Source organism: Ammodytes marinus, assembly GCF_949987685.1.
Source record: "Ammodytes marinus genome assembly, chromosome: 11".
NCBI lineage: Eukaryota > Metazoa > Chordata > Actinopteri > Uranoscopiformes > Ammodytidae > Ammodytes > Ammodytes marinus.
The window spans coordinates 27,904,561-27,928,578 of NC_137215.1; the positions used below are offsets into that span (position 1 = coordinate 27,904,561).

The following is a 24,018-nucleotide window of genomic DNA, read 5'->3' on the forward strand; positions in this document are numbered from 1 at the left end:
GGTAAAGAATATGTATGATGAATGCAACCCTGTCACCGTATCAATACATTCATTCAGAAAACTAATTTGCATCTGCAATCATCTTTTGTTGGAAACATAATCGTGCCTTGATTATATCTCTTACCTCCTTAAATAAATAAAAAACATGTACTAAACAGATCTATTAAATGTCTGTTAGCATGTTATAGAAAATATATTATTATTATTATTATTATTATTCCTTACAAAATATTTTAGTAGTTTAAACTGGATGCAAACCCTGGTGTCTGGTAACAATATCCAGTTATCCTTTGTAAGCCAGTCTTGTACATTATGTTGTGTATGGTTTTTGGGTTTAATGTTCCCGTTTGCCTTACTGCAGCCTAGTAGCTAAAGCTCTAAGCTCCGTCATAGGCTAGTGGTCATCTTTTCCTTTTTCAAAACATAGTTTGTGTTGTTTCTTTTCTCAAAAGTCACATAGCCAAACTATAATCAATGCAGCGAGTATGTTTCCTCCAGAACAGATATGGAAAATGACTGGGACTATAAGGAATGTATTTTGTTGTAGACAGAGATGCTTAAGAACATACGCTGATTCAAACAGATGACCTGGAGGTATATGGTTATCATTGATAACAGCTGGATATATTTCATTTCACTTCATCTATATGCTCATTGAAACTCACTCTAAAATCTAAAGATAGACAGCTACTGAGTAGGGGAACACGCAGAGAGATCAATAGTGCAGTGATCCATTACACATGCAAAATACTATGTATAAGACACACAAAGACAAAAGTTGAAAAGACAGTTACCGGAAAGCCTGCTCGTCCAGGAGGACCCTGAAAAAGGGGGTGAGAGAATTGGTACAAAAAGGAAAAATTACAGATAAAGTCCAAATGTAGGGACTTGAGGTAGGTGTTAACATGTCTGAGTGGGTTTTAATAAAGGCATTTCCAGATGACAGTGACAGCACACACACAAAGAACACAATGCAGTAACATGCCACTTTGAAAGTTTGGTTCAACAAGCATGAATCACATTTTAACACAACACATATATTTTCCCAAAACTTAAAACGGTGTGTTCCACCCCAAAAACTAAGCAAAGATTGTTTTGGGGGAACAAGCACATGCTATATGGTCCTTATGGTTCTACATAACAACCCTATTCAAAATTCCTAATCAAAAATGTGGATCACATCACCCCAGTTCTGAGGTCTTTACACTGGTTTCCTGTCAACCAAAAAATTGATTTCAAAATATTGATGTTGGTTTATTAAAGCCCTAAATGGTTTAGGGCCAAAATACATTTCTGACCTGCTGATGTGTTATGAACCGTCCAGAGCTCTCAGGTCGTCTGGGACAGGTCTACTGAAAGTCCCCAGAGTTAGGACTAAACAAGGAGAAGCAGCTTACAGTTTTTATGCACCCAATATCTGGAACAAACTCCCAGAGAGCTTGAGGTCAGCTCTTTTAAGTCTGTAGACTTTTCCGTTTCCCTTTTAACATGTAATTTTTATTTTTATTTAAATGATTAATTTCTTTTATTTAAATGTTATATTTCTGTTCATGTTTTTTTTCATTCGCTTTTCTTATTTGTACTCTATACTTGATATATTTTAATCTTGCCCCTGTAAAGCACCTTGAATGGCCTTTAGTCTGAAAAGTGCTATAGAAATAAACCTGCCTTGCCTAATACCTAGCTATTGTGGATGTGACAACATGTCAGCACATTGGCCTCCATCAAAAACAATCAACAAGGGGTCACCTACAATGGAGTTCAGTCCTGTCCAGGTTCTAAGAACAACAGGGGACCATGGTCAGAAGTCAAGTGGGTTTTGTTTTCACTGAGCGAGAGGAACACAAATCAGAGCTTCTTTTGTGAGCAGCTCTTGAGTTTAAGGATGGAAGGCTAATTGGTTGGCAGTCAAAACAGGAACTCTTGACATTATTCAAAGAGACCCTTCAGTGAAGAGAATGACAACGGCCTCTTCCTGAATGGTTCAGGTACGTTTTGATCGTTTGTTATTTGGATTGAATCCAAAGTGACAGAATGGAGAATACCACTCGTAATTTCGTTTGAGCGTTTTCCTGCTGGAAGGCAGAAATGAGAATACGAGCCGAATTCTCCTTTCCTTGCTTATTGGTACAAAACCAAAAAGGACTACGACAGAAACAAGGAAACGGGAGAACTGAAATGTTTCATGTCCGATTTCCCCTTTGTTCGATTCTGACTGTAAAACAAATAAACAAGCCTCTGGCTGTACCGCTGAGAGCTTCCTACTTCTTTATGTCCAGAGTATTAGTAACCTTTATAATAGGATCATAGTATACATGGAACCATAGCCTTTGCCCTATTGAGCACACTCGGTAAAATGTATAGCCTACATTCGAATAAAATAATAGGCCACAGATTTATTTAAATTTTTTAAATTTAAGAACACGTTCTCACTCGCAACTACTCAACCTTTTTTCCCCAACTCATCCACATTGACGAATGGTCCGTGTGGCTTCAAGTCACTTTTTGACCAACAATGTATCCCAATATCGTAATTTTTCGACGCGCAATAATATAGCCTCCCTCTTTAGCCAGTACTATGGCAAGGCACCTGGTTTTCAATTATATTTTCTTTATTTTAATATACAGGGAAAAAAGCACTAGGTAGACTGGGGCCCCTTCACCAAAAAGGAATAGGCTAACGCTATGGCAACTGCTCACTGGATAGAGCCATACCACGTGACTGAGACCTGTCACAAACAGCTGGTCAGAACGGAGTAGTGCGCGCTTCCTCTCCAAATATGCCCAGAGCGCACGGATCGGACACCGTCTCTGTAAGCGCTATAGTTATGCTGATGCAAAAGGAAGCGGGCAAAACGCTACTAGATCGAAAAGAATAGCTGTAAAACTTTAACCAGAATATGGACCTTAATCAGAATAGGCTGTGTATAGAAACATAGTCACTGTCTGCCAAGTTCTCCAGTGTCATAAGCATTTGCATATTGGCCGGCTCATAGCCAATCACCTTAGAGCCAAACTACAAACCAACATAGCAGCCAGTAGGGAGAGTTTAAAAAAGTACAAAATGCAAATGTGTTGGGGGACCCATATTCATTTATCAACCAAAACCAAAATCTTGTGGGTACTTTTTTGTATACTCCTTTATTTTAAACTCTACTCCCATCCATTTGATAGACAATGCTTATCCCTAATAAGTAGGGCTGGCAGTGCATGAAGGTGCATGGCCAGGTGCTGAGTGTGAAAATGCTGTGCGTAGGTGCCTGACTGTTAGCTACTGGTTCTCCAGGGGACCAAGGTCAACCACTGCCGGAAGGAACCCCTCACTTTAATGCCACAGTGCTCCTGCTACATGTGGCTCCCATTTGGCTGTGTGCTGCTAGATCAATGGGAGGGGTTTGTAAGAGAAGGGTATATTGGACATTGTATGTGAGATGGATAGTCCCCTGGGTCCTCCTCTACTCAACTCTGAGTAAGTTGGGATGAATAGTAAAGAGGTCTGATTTATTCCATTCTTATAAGTGCTGACTTTGGAGTTGCCCTACAAATGACCTAGAACCCACTCAAACTGAAGAAAACAATAGCAGTTCATTACCGCCTTTGGTGTAGCTCTATTGAATATCCAAGTAGACATTGTACATTGTGTTTTGATCTTCTGGTAATTATTGTTTTAAATGAGCCCTGTTGGAATTAGTGCTGCACGATTTGGAGAAAGTGTGTGATTATTATAGTGGCCAATATTGAGATTTGCGATGGATGGGGTTTGTTTTCTTGCCTGTAGGTGTTCATGTTTGTTTGTTTCCTCTGCTATCTGAACCCGGCCTGCATGCTGACTAGGTGCGCGCGCAGATACACACACACACCGACACACACACCGACACACACACCGACACACACACACACACACACACACACACACACTGTCAGAGCAGCTGAGGGGTGCTACCAAAAAGACGAGAGGAGCGGTTGGAACGTTGACACGCGCACATTCATTACAATAAATCGCAAATCGCAGCCATTGGTGCAGTTATGTAATTGCACAACCTCAAATCGCAAACGTGATTAGATTATTGGTGCAGCACTAGTCGGTATCCTGTTCAGCTTAATCATAGTCACTGGGTGTTTCCCATCTTCTCTGATCTTCTTCTCTTATACTTTGTAACTGCCCTTTGTGTAGTGCAAGCTGGTATGGGAACTATTTGCCCGTGACCCTAGGGCCCCACCAAAAGCGACAAATACGCCTGTGGGCTCTCAGGTCGTTAGCGCGCTGCCTGCCTCTCTAGCAGATGCTGGCAGGAGAGCAGGACGCTCAAGCAGCCTTGCAAACATCACTCCCAGTTTGTGAATTGTCTGTCAGGTTGTAGTGGACCTTTGCAGAACCAGAGCTGATAAAATATTTGTTTTTTTCACGTTTCCACTGCATATTAGTGAGAAAAATGTGCATGGGCTTATTCAATCTGTCTTTCATTTTAAAAATGAAGAATTTTAAAATCACTTTGGGATTCATTAGATTGCTCTTTTGAGCTACTTCCTTCTTTCAGTAATTCTCTGCCTCGGCGATGTTGTCCCTAATTTGCATAAAGTTTGTCTCTGCTCAACTTCAAATGGATGCCTGTGGGCGCTCAGATCGCTTCAATCGCGCTGCTTGCCCCTGCCCAAGCTACGGACAGTAAATCTGAGCAGGACTAGATTGCTCATGTTGTGCTCCATGGAGCTCTTGCACCAGTGCCGGGGGGCGACACCAGTTTGTAAATGCTGCCATACTGAGAAATACAGAGAGAGTTTTCTGAAACTCTGATCTGAAAGGCCTTCCTTTATTGTGTTTAGAGTCCATACTAAAACCCATCTGACTCACATATGATCTTATCCTATTAATGCAGCATGTGTCTGTCCATAATGTAGCTCCCTCCACCCAGTTACTTTCTCAGTTTGTTTCTATTTAGAGATGAGCGCATGCACACACATTGATACGAGTAAAGCATCTGTAAAGGGTAGCAGCCATTGCCTGGACCTTTTCAGGGGCCCAGACAGTTTTTTAGGCGGGCCTGACTATAGCTCTAAGCTTATCTGAGTGAGAGGCAGGGCACACCTTGGATCTCAGAACAAGACTGACAGACAACCATTCACAATCAGAGTCACATTCTACAGACAATTCAGTCATACATCGAGGAGTAAAACTATGTTGACATGGGGAGAACATGCAAATCACAAACATAAAAAGTGATGTGCATATTAATCAAACCCAAAACGTTTTTGAACAGGCTGGTGCTAACTAAAGCTAGCCAGCACTTATTAAAAGCAACTAAAGAGCAAGATACTTCAAATGTTAAATCACAAAGTGCATTCTACAAACTGTACATCTAAAGACTGAGGTTATTGGGTCAGAATTCAAACTTTACAAGAGGTTTGGTTTATGCCAGGGAAAAGGAGCCATATATATATAATAAAGCAATGTACATTATTATCACTCCATCCAGACAACATAGTAGACAGACAGGAGCAGACTTTCCAGTTCATCCAATACACACCAAAGTACAAAAATAAACCACAGTCACTTTACCGCATGCAGGTCACACTAGGCGGCTGGTCTACTTACTGGAGGCCCTGGAAGTCAACAAGAGAAAAGAGAGAAGAACACGTTTAGATTTACAGTTCATCACAACATGCATTACCATGATGACAGTCTAAATATCCCAAAAGCACTGCGTATCATTGCTTCAAAGGGTATTAATCACTGTGGATGGAGCATGATTAACCTGGAGCTAAATTGAGCGTTTTGCCCCCTAGCATTCTGGGTCCTGCCGATACTGTGAAGCTGAAGCTATACGGTGGCCAAAAGGGGGGAAGGGGGCAATTCTATCTTTGTGGGGTGGGGGCCCCATAGTGTTTGCCCATATAGCAATTTCAGACTTGAGAGTGTTCTAAACATGAGCTCACGTTTCATAACTAACTGAATATATAGATCTAAAATGAAGATGGATCTGGAAAAAGGTTCTACTCTGAATATTCTTGTACAAAATGGAACGTACAATAAATGTTCATTTCAAAAAGCAAGTCAAGACACTCAAATGTTTTCACAATAAACAATTCAATAAGGTAAAAATAAAATAGACAGATTTTGCCCTCCAAGACTCAATAAAATGAATTCTCATGCAACTGTCACTCGGTTTATAGCATTCTAAGCATTTTTTCTCTCTTATTTTTTGCACGTCACTGCTGTATCTAAGTCAAATGTTGATGACACATTACACAAGGGGGAAAAAAACAATGTTAGAACACAGGGAAAACAAAGCATAGGAGTAAAATAAAAAATAAAAATGCACTGCTCAAAGAACAGCAAATGATGCATCACCAACTGCATACAGTTTGTAAAAGCTGGGTAATGTCATTCCCAGACTCTTTCTTTTGGAATCTTTTTCTTTTGATCTTGCGAGCTTTGAATGACACTGAATTGATATTGAGTCATATTACTGGGGAAATCTACAGGCAAGTGGGTTGTGAATTTATATAGGGATTTTTTAAATGAAACGGTTCTGATGGAGCTCAGGATTATTTAATAAGGGTTGCTTTATTACAAATAATTCCTCCCTATCAACCTGTGATCTGTGTGTAACGGCCTGTGTGGATGTGAAGTAGAGTATAGAACATTCATCCCCCTCACATACTGGCTGATTGTCTTTATGAAGCAAACACTGGGAAGAGATCCACTTCATCACGTATACGCAAAAGGAGAGCAAACTCTGCAGTTGCCAAACTCTGCGTGTTAGCGCCGGCATATAATAAATGCTAATTCTTTTGTGGATACAGTGCTAAAATGGTCAACTGGCGTTGCTCTCCGCAAATTATGGAGCCATTAGCGATCCATTCAAGGGTGTCATCGACCCAATGTGTGCTCTGTGTGAGGCTCTACAGTAGTTGGAAGCATTTATGCCACATATGTATATTTGGATTCACATATGAAGTCTATTAATAAGCATTTCTTTCTACCAGAGTAAAAATTATATTTGCAAATAATAGCATGGATAGTGTAGTTTGGTTCAACATACTGTATATAGGTGCAGAAACACCATCCATGTAGGTAAGCCCTTTGTTTATGTCTAAGTTTTCTATAAAAGACTCTAATTTCCTGTGCCTGTATTAAGTGGATGGTTTTATTGATAACTCCAGACAGGCAAACCTTATCAAAATGTTATTGTTTGGTAGTTCAGCATGGACCCGGCTCAAACAGACCATGACTCACACTCCCCCATACAACTGACCTTTGATAGAAACCAATTGGCTCCACATTGAGCAGTTGACTAGCACCATGAGATAGCCAGGACAGAGTCCATAAAATCAGCTCCATCTGAGTGGAGACAGGGATGACTAACGCTGTCATTACGTCAATCACAGCGAGGTGTGGAAAACCACTAATGACAAATCTCTTCTGTTAAATGTCAGATCCAAATCCCCTCTTTTTATCTTCTAAGTACGTTCCCTCTCTCCTCTTAAGACAGGTCCAAACCAGTCTGGTCTGCTACCAGCCTGATTGGTTCGTTTTATAGTTCCATCAAATTGAAACAAGGAGAAGAGAAACTTCATGTGGAGGAGAAGGGAGTTATGGAGAACTTAAAAATGGAACAACTTGGTAAAAATCTAAATTAACTTGGTTATATATAATATATATAAACCTTTATTTATACAGGTAAATCCCATTGAGACCGGAGACTCTTTTTCAAGGGAGACCTGTTCCCATTCCCACGTTACCATTCACTCACACATTCATACACCGATAGCAGGCTTACTATTGACATTCACACGAGGCAAGGTGGGTGAAGTGTCTTGCCCAAGGACACAACAACCATGACACAAGTGGCAGGGCGGGAATCGAACCTCCAACCCTTTGATCATCAGCCGACCCGCTCTACCACCTGAGCCACAGTCAAAGTTATAGTGTTGCCCCAAGAGGCTAAAGAGTCAAAAGATGGGTCATAAATTTATCTTACATTTCCTGAGACAGGATATTATGAAAACTGAGCAGAACATTTGGTCCCTCCTCCTGCTCCAAGGGACTGTTTTGCTATGAGCCAAAACATCCAGGAGTTATGCCTGATGGAAGCAGGGTGACTGGACATCATCATTATTCTCTCTTTTCCTGTTAGTTTTTAGTTGTGTTTTTAAGTGTGAGGGTTGTCTGCTGTAATCACCTCGCGTCATCTGGGGGCAAACATGCAATTTGGGAAACTGCAATTGATGTTATATTGCATTCTGACAGTACAATACATGTAGGCCCTTTGGATATCTTTTACTTATCCACAATTCCAGACTAATTATTTTACCAATCAAACCAAAATCTCTATTGGACTATTTGTACTTTTTTAAGAGACGCAATTTCCCATATGAGATGGGATCCCTGTAATGAAGTCAGTCTTACAGCAGGGCATGGCTGTTCTAGTCATTCTGAGCCTGCTATTACATCCTGTTGGCTTGAGCACTCCCCCAAGGGACACACATAATGGCAGAGCACCTTCACCCAGAGGCACTTTGGAAGGCCCGGGGTTCAAATATAGTGCATGAAGTGGCGCCTGCTGGGGGGGGGGGGGTGCTTTATGTTCAACAAGCACTGGGCAAAACATGAAACACAAACACACACACACACACACACACACACACACACATACACACACACACTGCATTGATATCATGTATTCCAAGCCTTCTTCTTTGCACGGCTTAAAGCTGTCTCACTGTTGCTAACACCTGTTGTGTCTGCTCATGCTTGTTAGATGTGGTCCGGAAATGGAGATCTAATATCGCATGCTATCACGCAAAGTCATGGGTGTTCCTCATACTATTACAGCCAGTGATTTACTCAGGACTGGCTGGTGCATGGTTTAAGAGCAGTTATGCAACCAAGTCTGGAACACTTTGTGAAAGACTGATCATTTGGAATTATTCATTTATTATTACTGCCTTTTCAATACTTTTTGAGCTGGTGAAGTACAGCTGTGGAATTACAATAAAGTAAATCTCAAATGAGATTATTAAACCCTTTAAACCATAATAGCAAATCATATACAGATCATTCCAACAACTTTCAGTGCTGTGATTGGCTACTAGAATACTGAGACATACTGGCTTTCACCTCATGCATTTGCAATCATTCTTATGCTTCAAATCAATAGCGTTTTAGCTTTTCTTGATATGTTTTGTTCAAAAGAGTAAACTGGTGTCAGACAGGTGGGCTGTCATATCCAGACTATCTCTGCTCCCAGCATATATGGAATTTCAGTTCCGAAAATATCCAGATCCAAACAGCCACCGCGGTCTCCTCATCGTACCCTAGCTCTCTCAGATTCCCTGCTTCTCCAGCTGCTCTTGTAAACAGCTAGTTACAGCAGCACTCAGTTAAGGTAGGGGAAGATCATCCTATTGGTTAAAAGGGTTAAGGTTAGGGTTAGCATCCCGAAAGCGTCATGATCAAGCAGAGAACCCGGGCCGGATTCTAAAGAGGTTTAGAACTAGGTTGTGGTCTTCTGGTACTGAGGGCTAAGCCTCTATTGGGGATGGGAGGTGTGCTCTTAACACTACACCATGAGCACCCCCCGCAAATGTGTGTCTTTGTTGTTGAAAATCACTTTGTTTGAGACACAATAAGAGCCTTAAGACTGCATAAAGAATAGTAATACACCAGTGTATTTATTCTCACATATAAACTGGTTCTGTGTATTTAGAGTTAAAGCTATTCACCAAGCCCTTAATGAAACCTAAAAAAAATGGGTTCAAATGTCATGTATTTTCACCATGTGTTGCAAATATCCCCCCTCACATATGCATGCATTCAGTTTCCAAATGAAAAATGCATTTAGAGGAGGAGAGTAGGGATAGTTGACTCTGTTGCAAACTTGGTATCTGTCTTGGCTAAAACTACAGGGATATTGATGAATCCTAATAGCACCAAAGTACCAAAGTTATTTTTATCTTATATAGGCCTATATATATATATATATATATATATATATATGGAGTGAGGAGCTTCTAATTTGGAAATGTACTTACGGTTATCCAAGGTACAGTGTTGTCAATACATTTGCTGTTATAGCTAATCAATGTATATGTTTCTATGTTGTCATTTTTAAAACACAAACTACTCTTAGAGCTGCATCAGTGGTAAAGAACCCAGTCTGACTGGTCAAACCTTGTTGTTACCAAGCCTTGTTCAAATCTCCAGCTACAATAAAAGCAGCCCTCCGGACATGAGGTCTCCGCCTTGTCAATAACCCTATGCAGCTTGTCTAAGGTTTTTGGTTTATGTGAATTGGACACTGCTGTGAGATCAACCACTGTAAACTCCATGAGGAGATTATAAGGTCAGCATTCGAACCATAAAGTGCTCTCCAAAAAAATTGAAATCAGATTGAGACAGTCCATCAAACACCATTTATTTCCAGCCTGTTAAGTGAAAACAGAGGCAGTTGAACACAGAGCCAGTAGAAAGATGACAATGTCTGAAATGATGATATGCAGCAGACACAGTAAGGACAAAGGCTCCCATTCTTCATATCCATGCTCTCTGCGTATTAACTATATACAAGACAGCTCAGCCAATCACAGGGAGCCCCTATAGTGTTGTTGCCTTGTAAAATAGTCTCAGTTTTAAAGCTGCTTGTTATTTTTTCTGGCTTCTGATAATGGTAATACTATGAGAAAATGTCCCAAAAAACATTTGGAAACTCTCTTTTTTTTTGGCTGTCAGACAGAGGGTGAACCTGCACATCCTCTCACATATTCAACATCTCAAGAGGGGTGTTCTTGGCCAAGCGGTCTCTTATGGGAAATCATTTTGCACCTTTAGCCTCTTCGGGATGTAACTCCTTCAGAGCCCTGACTATGGAACCAGTATGCTTATAGGGTTGGAAACAGCAATGCTTGTCCGACACTAATGAAATATCCATGTGCTGGCTGTAAAAGTAAAAATGTACTGGCACTGAAGGTTCTGTGGAATATCTTGGGGATCCAATCGATTTAGATGTAAAATAATTGACCCTGTTTTATGCAAAAAAAGCATCTCATTTCACTTGACCATATCTCCCACAGTCACACTCCATTCTATTCAGAAGGCATTAATGCTAATGCTGCAGATCAAACAGTCAGTCTTGCTTACCCATTCCTTTTCCTTTCCTTATATTAATACTTTAACAATGGTCTAAGTTCAAGGTTATGGTCATTATACAACACAGGACTGTACAATGAAATACATGTGTAACCCCAACCCACACAGCAATGTTTAAAAAGAGATGCTATTTAAACATGAATGAATTATAATTTAAGATTTAAATTGTGTTAGAATATAAACATTGGCAATGATATAGATAAAAAACTAAATAAAAGTACCATTACGGAAGAAATACAAAGGAAACTAAATCACATTAAGAAGGAATATATACAGTTATGTACGTATACTGTGCATATATTCAGTGTATATTTAAGTTGAACAGTAGTCCAGTTTTTGGATTTGGGTCTGGGGGACTGTAAACAACAAAACACTAGTGACTTACTGTATATGGGCCAATATTGGTTGGACTTTAACATTTAACATAAAAAACAACGGGGAAAACATTGTCCGTCAACTTTGAGTACATTTGAGCACCATGCACACAAAGTCTACCTCCCATCAGCTGACCAGACTCACCCATTGAGTGCAAGTTTGATTTGAGATATTTTGGTAGAGCCAAGTAAGGGACTTTCCTATTTACTGTTGCTGGTTTGCTGTTGAATCTGAATCTTACTGTCCATTTCGTGCTGGGTTTGAAATAACTGTAACATTGTTAACAAACACAATATTTGCTAACCCTTGAGTTGGATGTTCCTATTTGTTTTTTCATCCCTCGCTTATGCTTACTTAAAGGTGCAGTGTGTAATATCGGAGTAGTTCAGTGTCATCTCGTGGTAAAAGTTATAGATTGCAATGCGTCCTTGCTAACCCCTCCCTTTGGCAGAATTTACAGAAGCTATTCACTAAAGATGGCATCAACCACCACTGCCTCAAGTCTTTCCACAATATCAAGTGATGAGGTGAAGATGTATTTAGTTATTTATTCTATAGAACTTCTGACCTGATTTCCCCAGGATGCCCACTATATATAAAAACGTGTAAGGCCTTTAAGTTTGTCCGTTCTGTGCTACTGTAGAAACATGGCGGTGCAACATATCTCCTATGTAGATATAAAGGGTAAGGTACCAAGTCTGTTCTGAAAAATGTCAATTAATGCTACACATTGTACCTTTAAACAATTTTATAAAATACTGAATATATTAACCAGCAGTACTTGAACATTCCACTTTCATGGTGCTTGTAACAATTTGACGTGTGGCATTCCTTCACATAGATTTTAAAGTATTATTACCCTAATGCTGAGTCAAAAGGACGTAAACACACAGCAAAGCTATCTTTTAGTTGCATTTTATTATTTTGTAGCAGCAAAATAAGTAACACACTGCTTACTGTAGATGTTGGGCCCTTAAGCAGAAATAAGCAAAGCTTATAATCATCTATGGGTTACCACAGATAGATCACTACACACACAGTCATTTGATCCATTATTACTATACCATCATTATGAGTGTGACAAAAAAAAGCAAGAATTGAACAGCTGTAACAAAGTAAAGAAAAGAAGAAACTTCAAGAATCTGGACTGCATTAAGTATATGTTCCAATATGAACAAACGCTTCACATAGGGCATGGGCAGACAATAAAGCTTGAGGCCTATCATTAAGAAATTAGGCTTAACATCAGTGCCCAGAATTGAAGGGTACATTTTCCTGACTTGCTCATTTCTCTCTGACCTCTAGAAATGCACAGTCTGAGCCTTTTCCGCAATAGGACAGAGCTTTTAATGTAGCACTAGCTCCTCTTTCATTGACATAATAACGGGGTTGCATTTGAGCACAGTCAGGGTTTGTTAAAGTCTAGCTTTTCGTACACGATGAATTAGCAGGACACGAGAGATTGGTGGAAGAAGAAGACATTCAATTGAATAAGATTTATTTGATTTGTTTGCACAAAAAGAAAAAGAAAATGTGTAGGATGCTTTCAATGTGAACAATAATAATAGAAAAACGATAACCTATTTCTGCTCCTACAATAAAGTATATTAATAAAAAGAATACTGACAAGATGAGCCGATTCCCACGAAAACGTCAACTTTAATTATAAAATAAAATAATACAAACGTTAAGTGGGCAAATAAACAAAAAGAGGAAGACATTAATAGAAGCCCGAGGCAACCAAAGTAAAAAAAAAAAAAATGGAAAAGGATCTACCAACAGGGCCACCGAAGAAAAATGCTTCCGCTGAATGCCTTTGACTAGGATTCTCCTATACCTCCCACACTGTAACCCAAGAGGGCCCCTTCGCCTTTGAATAACCTTCAAAAAGTCTACCGGCCCCTGTCATGAAAAGCAATAAGTCATTCAGCTTGCACTTCCTCTGCTCGATGTCACTACTGTAGGTACAGGAAGCAGCAGAGCTATACGGGAAGTCGAAGAGAGACAGGGGCGTGTGTGAAAACAGAGACAGCGGTTGCAATGCATCTGCTCTGGGATTTTAAAATCATCTAGATTGATTCAAACAATCTGTGGGTTTTTTGGAGTGGTTCCCCAGAAGCTGTGAGCGGGGCAGCTGGACGTCTGACTGAGAGAAAAGCTTCCAGTCTGTATGCAGTATACAGTGATGGCTCTCTGGCTCTGGAGATAATAAAGCAACATAGAAGTGGTTTCAATCTTTCAGCTCACTCTTGTAAAGAATGAAAAGTTCCCCAAATTGTGTAATTTGTATGTCTTTAACAAATGCATATTTTACTTTGAGATCAGACCATACTTGAGGTTTTCCTGCAGGTCTTCTGCTGTTTCACAATTCACTACATCTCCCACAGTTGAGTTGAATGTTTAGATTTGATTTGACTGTTTTCAGTATGATTGATCCCAACAGGATCACATGTCACACCCAACATGGTTGTCTGGTGTGAACTAACAGCGGCCCAACAATAGTTCTCCTACCTTTTACAAAAATGTATTGTCACTTTCACCTTGCTGAACCCTGTGGTGTAACAAACATTTTCTATTGTTAATATTGTATATCTAGCATACAAATATCACACTGTTCACGACTGTCAATATTGTTCAATTTGTATATATCTTATTATTATCTTATTATATTCACATCAAACCCTTTATATACATGTATATGTATATATATATATATATATATATATGATGCCACAATAATTTTTTTCTTCAGTCAATCTATTCTTATCTCTTTTTGTCTAAATTCACATGCATTTCCAAACATAATGCAGGAATCCTGCCCTTGAAACCTATCAATGTATCTTAAGCAAATGATGACATTATTCTCAATCATCCACTGCGGGTAGTTTCTAATAATAGGCTGAGCACGTGGCATTTCTAATGCGCGCGGTATCCAGGCGCCACTCTCTTCCTCTCAGCCTAAGATTGACAAGAAACTGTGGCCGTCACAGGAGGGAAACCACACCTCTGCCTGGCCCTGCAGCCCATTACTTATCACAGACAAATGGCATTTCTTCAAAAGGTTAAATCAACAAATTCACCAAGGTAAACTCACTAAGTGCTTTATGTATGGGTTAAGACAACAGTGTGCATAGTGCAAAGTGCATAGTTGCATTTATTGTACCTTTTGATGTGCATGTATCCACATTAATTTTTTTGTTCTTTGGCATTCATTCTAATTATCTATAAATATGTTGGCAATTCCTAAATAACACTTTGTTTGATTGATAGGGCAAGAAACTTGTATAGTTGGACAATTGAAAAGGTCAAATAAATAAAAAAAGGCCGATAACATCATGGTCATCTATCTATCTATAAAGCAAGTAACGTCTGTCTGTCTGTGTGTCTGTCTGTGGCTCGCATATCTCTCTGACTGTTAGTCAGATCGGCCTAAGCTTCCGGATATGGCTTGCATACGGCACAAAGGTGTGCAACCTTGATTGATTTTGAAGTTTTTTGGACCAAATATGTAGAAGTTATCATATGTATATCATGCTGGCGGCGAATATGTGCACACACTGAAGACTGACTCAGACTAAACCCCGCCTCCCTCTGATTTGATTGGCTGCTGCGACCAAAACTTGAATTGACGAGTGGGACACACAGCAGACACAGCCTGCCTTTACTTCCTCATTCAATGGACCCAACTTTCCAAACAAAACGTTCTTAAACCTTTCCACGGACATCATCAACTCCTCAAACCCGTCCGCTTTAGTGTAAAAGATCGCACGTTACGCTATTTTCACTGTTATACAGTTAATGTAGTTAAACACTCCCTATGTGTAGGCTACATCTTTTTCTGTATCCCACTGTCATAGACAGGTTACATTTAAGTATGCATAAGTTAATACCTGCTTCCTACGGGCACTGCACTAGTTATCTAAAGCGCAAGCAATATCATATCAATCAGTGGCGTCGTTAGACCTGGGCATCCGGGGCTACAGTAGCAAGGTGTAGGCTAATTTTAGGAGGAATACACTGACACTATCAAACCATGCTAGGTAATGAAAGCTAGGGCTGATGCTCTCTTTTTTAACAACTGACACGGTACAAGACAAACAAGGTGAGAGACATGACAGAAGCACCGTTATATGGTTGACATTATAGCCTACTATATGACTACATTTAATGCAACAAAAAAAGAGACACAAGACAAAAACGAGCAGGAATTCATTGTATGTTGAAGGTGATGAAAGGCTGTCAAATCCATATGGATTCAAAACAACGAAACAAAAAAAGAAGGTGTATCCCAATGAGTGGAGAATTAGTGGAGCAGTTGGACAAAGCCTGTATCCTGTATGTACACACCCACACCCAATAGTCTGCAGCCGATCAGCAGGTATCTTGAGGACTGAAAACATTTATTTGACCTATTCTTCTGCACCAGATTGATGCATTTTAACTAACTGAAGTGCACATATTTCTCCTGGGGCTGGGGGGGACATGCCCCAGGACCCCCCTAGATGACTTTTCTGCCCTGGACTAAGCCCCCAATGTTTCAAGATCCTCACAACACCGCTGACAATATCACTTTAGATCCTGTTATAGCTATACTGAGCCCAGGTCTAAATCCCGATTGGTATGAATTTAAAAACGTGGTTTGGAGATAAAAAAATGCCCTTATCTGATCATTCACCAATTTCTCCAGCTCTTTTGCTTCTAATTATTGAGCTAAATCTGCTGACCCCCTTTGTGCAATAGAACGTAGGCTTACAAAGATCAGGAATACCAGTTCCCAGAGTCAGATTAAAAATATGAGATACGCGTTCAACCAACAATCTTTCATGAAGTTAAAAGATATGTTTAAAAAAAAAACGTTTTAGAAAAAAACTTTATCTAAAACGTAGCATGTAAAAAAGTGGCGGAAAACTTTGTGTGGAGTTATGAAATCAAGTCAGTTACTATAACAGATAGTGGGAAGGGGGGGACAGGACATAGAATAACAATGTTTCCTTTCATTTAATTAAGACTGTATACAGTAAGTCGTTGTTTATCGACCTTACATAATGGATTCTTACGCACCTCGACACATTTGGTGTAACTGTGAGCTGGAATATTAATGTACTTCTCTAAGAGTTATTCATTGCAGGGCCTCTGATTTACATCATCATTTCCAGAGGAATGCTATCACAGTATGGATTTAACATGGCAATTAGTCACTTTCCTGACATCCTTTTTCTAAAAAAAAACTAAACACACACACTGGTTTGGTTTCCTCAGGTTCCCCTATGTGTACTCTGTTCTGTCACCTTTCTGTGGGGAGTGAGGCAAATACTTTGTCACGTCACTAATATCACAGACGTCAGGTCTCCCTCAGGGCCAGCGGGGCTGCAGTCCCCCATGAGATTTCTTAAGTCAATCTTCTGCCAATGTTAAGAATGAGGTGCAGTGAGGATTTAAAGAGGCCATTTATTCTTAAATGGAGTTACCAGGCAGGAGAAATGGAAGCCGACACACTACGCTATGCAAGCTATTAAAACAGAAGCTCAGACACAGAGAGAGGGAGAGGTTGCTGAAAAAAATTGGACGTAAAGTCAATGCTTGTAACATGTGTGCTTGTGTGCTGCAGGAGTCTGGCATTTGTCCAGCTTCACACTCCACACTCCACACTCCACTCTTAGTGTGAAAACGAAGGCTCCCACTCTAATAGCTGTGGCCTGTTGGGCTAATAACAATAGCAGAACGACCAACATAAACATCACAAGTCTTACATGTTAATGGAGACCAAAGGGCTCTGGTGGTAATCTGTGACAGATCAACCAAACTGTAAAGCTTAGATTCTGCTGAGTATTTTTTTATTGAGGTATTGCATTTTTATCAAAACCGCTGCCAATGTGCTGACGAAGAGAATATTAATTAATGAACCAGGAATACTGCAAATAGAGGGTGAAGGATGGAAAACCTCATGTATAATGCTAACATGCTAAAAAATGCTGTTAACAGCATCTGCATTTCAAACCAAACATTCTTTGGATTTGGACTGATAACACCGTCCTACGCTCTGGGAAATTGGGCTGACTATTTATTTTGATAATGTTCTGACATTTTACAAATCAAATGATTAAGTAGGATATAAGTGTATCAATACAACAATCAATTAATCAAAAATGCAAATAATCTTTCTTAACTGATTCTTAAATTAGGACTGTACTGCAAGCCATCAGCATCGTGTGCTTGTAGACTGTCATTAAGCACGGCATAGCTGTATCACCAGCAGGCAAATAATAAATGATCTGAACACAGGGAGGTATGGTAATTCCTGTGGTCAACATTTGGGTCCATTCCTCTCATTCCAACACAGACTATCACAATAATTAGTAATGATTGATGTGGGTTGCCATGTCCACTGCAAAGCAATGAAAAATCCAATCAAAAAATGGAGTCCGGTTTCGTACAGAGCTGCCCCAAATGAGAAAACCAGGCCTGGCTGCAGAAATGGATCCAGCAGAGTTAGGACTGACATTGCATTCCTTCAACACACCACAAGCAACCCTTCTATTCTGCATTTGCCTATTTCCTGCCCCGCCACTGTCCAGAAAAGTAACAAATCTGATAACAGAACTGCTGGAAAAAGCATAAATATTATCATGTGGATCAGGCATGAAAGTCATTGAGATGTGACTCCCCATGCTGCGCAGTTAGGGGGGAATACAAACTTTTCACCCCACTATAACACCATACAGTGTGCATGCACTGTGGATGCTAGATACAGGATGAGTGGCTCATGTGTCGGTCAAGTGGATTTTGAACCGACAGGGTTGCTATAGAGGAAAAGTCACAGGGGTCAGCAAAACCCCTAACCAGACTAATGAACATCTAGAGCAAAGCCATGGTAAACTGTCCTGTAGCTGTATAAAACATTCCTGATTTGGAACAAAATGCTAGATCAACACACAGGCCAACTGAAAATGCCATCCTTATACCCATGCTGCCAGTCTGCTGAATATAAAGCTTTGAGAACATCTAACACTTCACTTGGTCCCTAGTCAATCCCATTCACACCAACATCCTCAATGGTTGTCTCTTTAGTATAGTGATCCACCAAGCAGGTCCTCTCCACCTGGGGTTATCAGATAATCCTTTTGATAATATTTCCCTTTAACATGCTTAAAGCTCCATGTCATTTTGAGTTACCGGTGGCATAGGTACACAACTCAAATATACTGTAGATTGAGATACTGTGTCCATTCTACAATGCAATAGTACTGTCGTTCTGTCCACCTCAAGTCTACAGTACCTTGGCTCCAACACCTTAACCCCACTGTTCCCTGACTGATCAGGAGTTCCCCTGACGATCTGGACCAAGCCAAGAACCCAGAATTCTTAAGCCATTCCCTTCAGCCAACTTGAGCCATCTGACCATTACATTTAGATTATTGTGTAAAAAAATAAAAAATAAAATGTCCGCAGGTCACAGACAGGGTGTGAGTTGTTTTTTTATCGCTTCAAGTCAGACAACATGGAAAACAGGCTTGAGTGTGGAATGTGTAATCCAGGATGTGAGATGATGTTGGACAGGGAACCTAGATCCTCCTCTGGCTGCCCTAAACTGTAGTAAAGTAAGATGGGCCACTTTAGAGAATGATCAACAGGGGACACATGGGAAGTCCATGTCTATGATCTCACCGGTTAACTGCTAAGGTGTGTCTGTTTGTCCGGGTTTGTTTGGAATTGTCTTTCAGGGTGATGTGTCCTTTTTGTCGTACAGGGCTGGTGATCGGATTTGTGTCCAATATGATAGTTTGAACTGACTGAACTTAGGGAACTCATAGCTCTACTTCCGCATCATCTCACAATCTGCCAAGGTTAAGAGTTTATGTTTATTACCCAATAGGATTAAGGTATATTCTTGAATTTGGAACAGTAGTTTGAGAGCATCAATTGATGCTTAACTTGTAAGCCAACATGGAAAATACGTCCTATTAGTCATATGTATCAAATAATAATAGCTATTGAGCTTACGTGTGAATTCATCCATCTCCATGGCCGTGGAGTGCAGTGTCTATCCACTGATGAAGTCAGTGAGTGTGATACAAGCTAAAATGAAAAGTAAGTACAACTTGGTTTTACTAAACTATCACATATATGAATTTAAAATAGAAGGGAAAAAGTATTACGAATTTGTAAAAAAGTAAGATATACTGTTCACATAGTACATGCATAATACGTATTCTTGACCTTTCTTTAAGAAACTTTGTATGATAAGTCTCGCTACGCCTCTTAAAATAGCTAAATCATCATATTACCGTTCCATTTATAACTTTCTTCTTGCATATTATAATGAACATTATTGCCTATAAGGTACAACCCTCATTTTTGCATAGGATGTCATACCACCTGCACTTCCTCAACATGTTAGCCTGGAAATCCAGACCCTGATATCCAGGTGCAGCAAATTTAATTTGCCAGCGCCTAGTGGCAGGTCTGGGAATGCCAGGCTATCAACATGTGTCAACACGTGGGAAAAGCAGCAATTTGACACATTCACTGAACAGTTTGTCAGGTGTACAGTATATGTCCTTGACAGCTTATCCTATCAACAAAGTGTTTTGTGTGCTGGGGGCCTCAAATGTTGTAAATCAATGTTACACAGATGATGTGTGTCGGACTTTAAGGGGCAGCTAGTGAACCCCATTTGTTTCCATGTAGAGAAAGGATTGTGCTTTGCTTTTCTGCTTTTTACCTCTTTTTATGTCATTATCAATGAGGCTTTTTCAGTGCCTTGTCCTTTTGTCTTTGCTTTTGATATTGACCTTGGATGACAATTGTACAAAACATTACAAGGACTCTGTGTGAACACTATGTTGAGAAAAGTATCTGAAATGGCACCAAAGAAAACGGTCTGATACATCGAGTCTGTTCTCCTTTTTATTTTAAAGACATCAACTATTCAATCTCAGACTCACACAGGCATACACATGTAATCCTACTAGAACCTGTTACAAGGCAGCTGTGTCAATAGTAAACAACTTTCCTTTAGTAAATACACTCGCAACCTGTTAAATAAAGGGCGAGAGAGTGTCCGTCACCTCTACCTCATCACTACCCCCTGCTGCTATGTAAATAACCCTGTTTATGTCATTAACATTAAGAGCTGGATGAGCTTACCAACTGCAAAGCAATGGTAGGGGACAGCAGTGTCCAGCAACAGCACTGACAAGTGTTTTGTTTGCCACTGTGAACTAATTTAACAGCTGAAACAGAATAACCATTCCTGACACTTCATAAAATACTTTTAACATTTTCACAACTCACACACACACATTTTTTTCCTGAAAGGACATTGTATTTGTAAAATTCTGTATTGAGTTGAGTTAAAAAAAATACAAATAAAATGTAACGTACAACGAGTGTTAAAAAAGATGCTTCAGTGTTCCAGCTAAGGAACATGTCCAACAATGGTGTGGGCTTTTACAGTAAATATCATTTATAAGTGTGAGTTGAAGTTTGGGAGATGTGATACTTAGTTCTGGATGGATCCGGATGATGCCAGTAGCTTTCAGATGTGTTGCTCAGTGTTTGTGATGAGGAAAACAGAGATATAGATGGATGAACGTGTGTGTGGAGGACAACACTAGAGTTGGGTTTTCCAAAGTCTTTGCTGTGTAAGAGCCTGGCTGAACTTTCAATCTTTTACCCATTCTTGGATCAAATATGTGTAGTTCCTAGAGTGTCACATAACAACGCAACCCTAGTGCTTCAATAGAGCCTATTTCACGTCTCACTTCTTCACAATAGAATTCTCCTGTCATTCTCAGTAGCACTGCTCCAGACCTGAAGTTTCTGGCTGACTGGTGCAGGTCGTAGTGTCTCTGGTAAAGCCATACAGCTCCTGTTGCATTCTTCAACTCACCTCAGAGACCTGACACGCTAACGTCTTTACAAGACAACAAGCAGCAAAGAAGGAGCTTTGACGTGGGAGCACGGCACATTCTCGGGCTACTGATATGAATCTCAGTCACTTTGAGGTCCACATTTCATAAACTCATTAAGTACAACTGATTTCTTGATTTCTTGATTACAGTATAGCACGTACTTTCCTACATCTCAAAAATGCCTGTTACTGTATTTTATATTTATTTAAGTGATAAGTGACAAGACAGGTGAAAGACATGACATTATATTATGTTAATAATACTACAGTAGTAATAATGATAGTCAGGGGGGAAATATGCATATATATATATATATATATATATATATATACTTATACACAAATGCCTGTTACTGTAGCAGGCACAAGGCAATACATCTAACTTCAAATTGAAGGAGTGACAGCTACAGAAACAGCACAGTGTGTGCATGTCCATCATGGTGTCTCCAGTATACTTATTCTCAGATTATCACACACAAATATAGGGCCAAGTGGGTGGTTAAGGGTCACAGGTCAAAATGACCCTTTGCAGAGTCTCTGGAGCCTGTAATGGATCCTCCTGACAGAGCAGACAGCTTCTGGTGTAACACTTGTCAACCTCAACTCCCACTCTGCACAACCCCCTCCCACTCTGCTTGATCATTTGTCCTCAAAGAGGCCTGTAAAAGTCCAGGGGTCTCTGGTTGTGACAGAGCAGAGATCAGGCCATAGAGGGCTGAGGATGGTGGTTGAGGTTAGGGAGCGAGCCAGAGGGGTTGATAGGAGATCCAGTGTGCTGTCAGACCTAGCAGTAAAAGCATATGGTCAATGTGGACCATGTTAGTTCCATTCTGAGAAACACTTAAACATTATTATTGTAAAAGTCTGCACTTCTGCCAGTCAATCTGTTGGCAAAGACCTTCTTCTAGAGTGGCCCCACAAACCCTGTGGCTTATGGCCTCATATGAAAAGTCCATTGAGCTTGAGAGGGGAAATGTAATAAGCTCAGCCTCAAGGCTGATGAGACAAATCAGAGCCGTATGTCCCACACTAAAGGTAAACCACCCATTGGTCAAAGCTCTCATACTGTGCGCATCTGGAAAAGTCCTTGGTGGTAAAAAGCAGAATGGAAGCAGTTTATCCGCAGTGACTGATCTGTGCATTTGATTTGGCTTTTGAAATGTCAAGCACAGGACTTCCCTGTGTTGTGTGTTCAAATATCATCACATACACATCTTAGCACTCTTTGATAGAGCAGTCCCTGTTTAAAACAAAAACACCATATAAAAAAATAAGATGTTAGGGAGGATGCATGGATGTTTATTATGGATGTTGGTCTTGGAGTTTTGGAGATGAAATCTATGACCAAAGTTTGAAATGTTAGAATTGGCTGTCCACATGTCGCGTCAGTTCTGGGTTCCCCCTGGTTAACGGCCCATAGGTTACTGGCCAGATTACTTCATGGAGTTGGTATTGTCATTCTAACTGTCTCCTCTCTGCCCAGACCCCCACCTCCCACCCCCGAGCCTCTCCCATTACGTCGCTGATGTGTACCATGGTTTAGCCCCAGTGTTCAGTAGGCTCTGTCCCTTTCCCCTCATCAGTCATATGTTTGTGCAATTGACCTCCTACCTGGCCAAGAGGGTCTCTCCACAAGCACTCTTTTTGAGTTAAGCTATTTATTTGCAAGGTAGATGCACTTCACTATCCCAACCCACTGAGAAGCTGATTCAATATGGTTTAGATATATCGTAGTTGCCAGGAGTGGGGGTTGGGGGGGGGGGGGGCGTGTTTAAAGCCCCCCTCCCATTAACTAAGCCTTAACTAATAGTTCATTAATGCACCCTTATTGTAAAGTGTTACCATAAGGATAATATGAATATGCGTGCCAGATGTATTTAGGGTCTGGAGCAAAATATCCCATGAATGCAATATTTTAAGCATTTGCTGTACATTTATTGCCTTTTGAGCAGCTGAATTATGTCTCGAAAGTGACCGAAATGTCATTAAGGTTCACTGAGTTCTGTTTGCTTGTTAGTTTAGCTTTTATTTATTTTTGAACATAACCTACTGTATTCATCGTGTTGCTGTATATGCCTTTGACATTTGCACTTAAAAACACAATGGAAGTGAAAACCACTGTTAATGTCTAATGTTACAAAAGATAAACTTGGTTTCAAAAGGAAAGAGCACAGTTATGAGATGCTTTACTAATTGGGAGTCTAATAGTGGAGTGGGTGCTGTTATGCAAAGACTGGAATGGAAAAAGGACCTGTCTGGCATACGCCTGCTGCTCCTAAAGTCAATCTAAAAGAATGCAGCTCTTCAGAAGCCTAACATTCAAGCCATGTTTGGCACAGCTCCTTCTGCTGTTATCCAGGTTAGGGGTTTCAGCTTTCCACATTCCTCAACTCTTTCTCAAAGTTAAATATGTTGACTGTTTTTTTCCAGCAGCCCATTTTAAATGAAGAGGGAAGTAGCATCTCAGCTAAAATCCACAAGAATACGTAGGCCCCAAAGTGCCATTGATCAAACCACAGAATGAATACAAACATCACACACGTCTGTTTTCATTTCATACACAAGCCCCCGGTTAGATCCA

General features: G+C 40.2%; 1 protein-coding gene across 1 annotated transcript in view; it reads right to left on the reverse strand.

Moving 5' to 3' along the window:
* Positions 1-24,018, reverse strand: part of col13a1 (collagen, type XIII, alpha 1) — a 100,061-nt gene that overhangs the window by 52,312 nt on the left and 23,731 nt on the right. Inside the window, exons 3-4 of the mRNA XM_080036671.1 lie at positions 5,594-5,601; positions 795-821 (exon numbers count right to left, since the gene is read on the reverse strand). Of these exons, the coding sequence (XP_079892797.1) occupies positions 795-821; positions 5,594-5,601 (35 nt within the window). The remainder of the gene's footprint in view (positions 1-794; positions 822-5,593; positions 5,602-24,018) is intronic.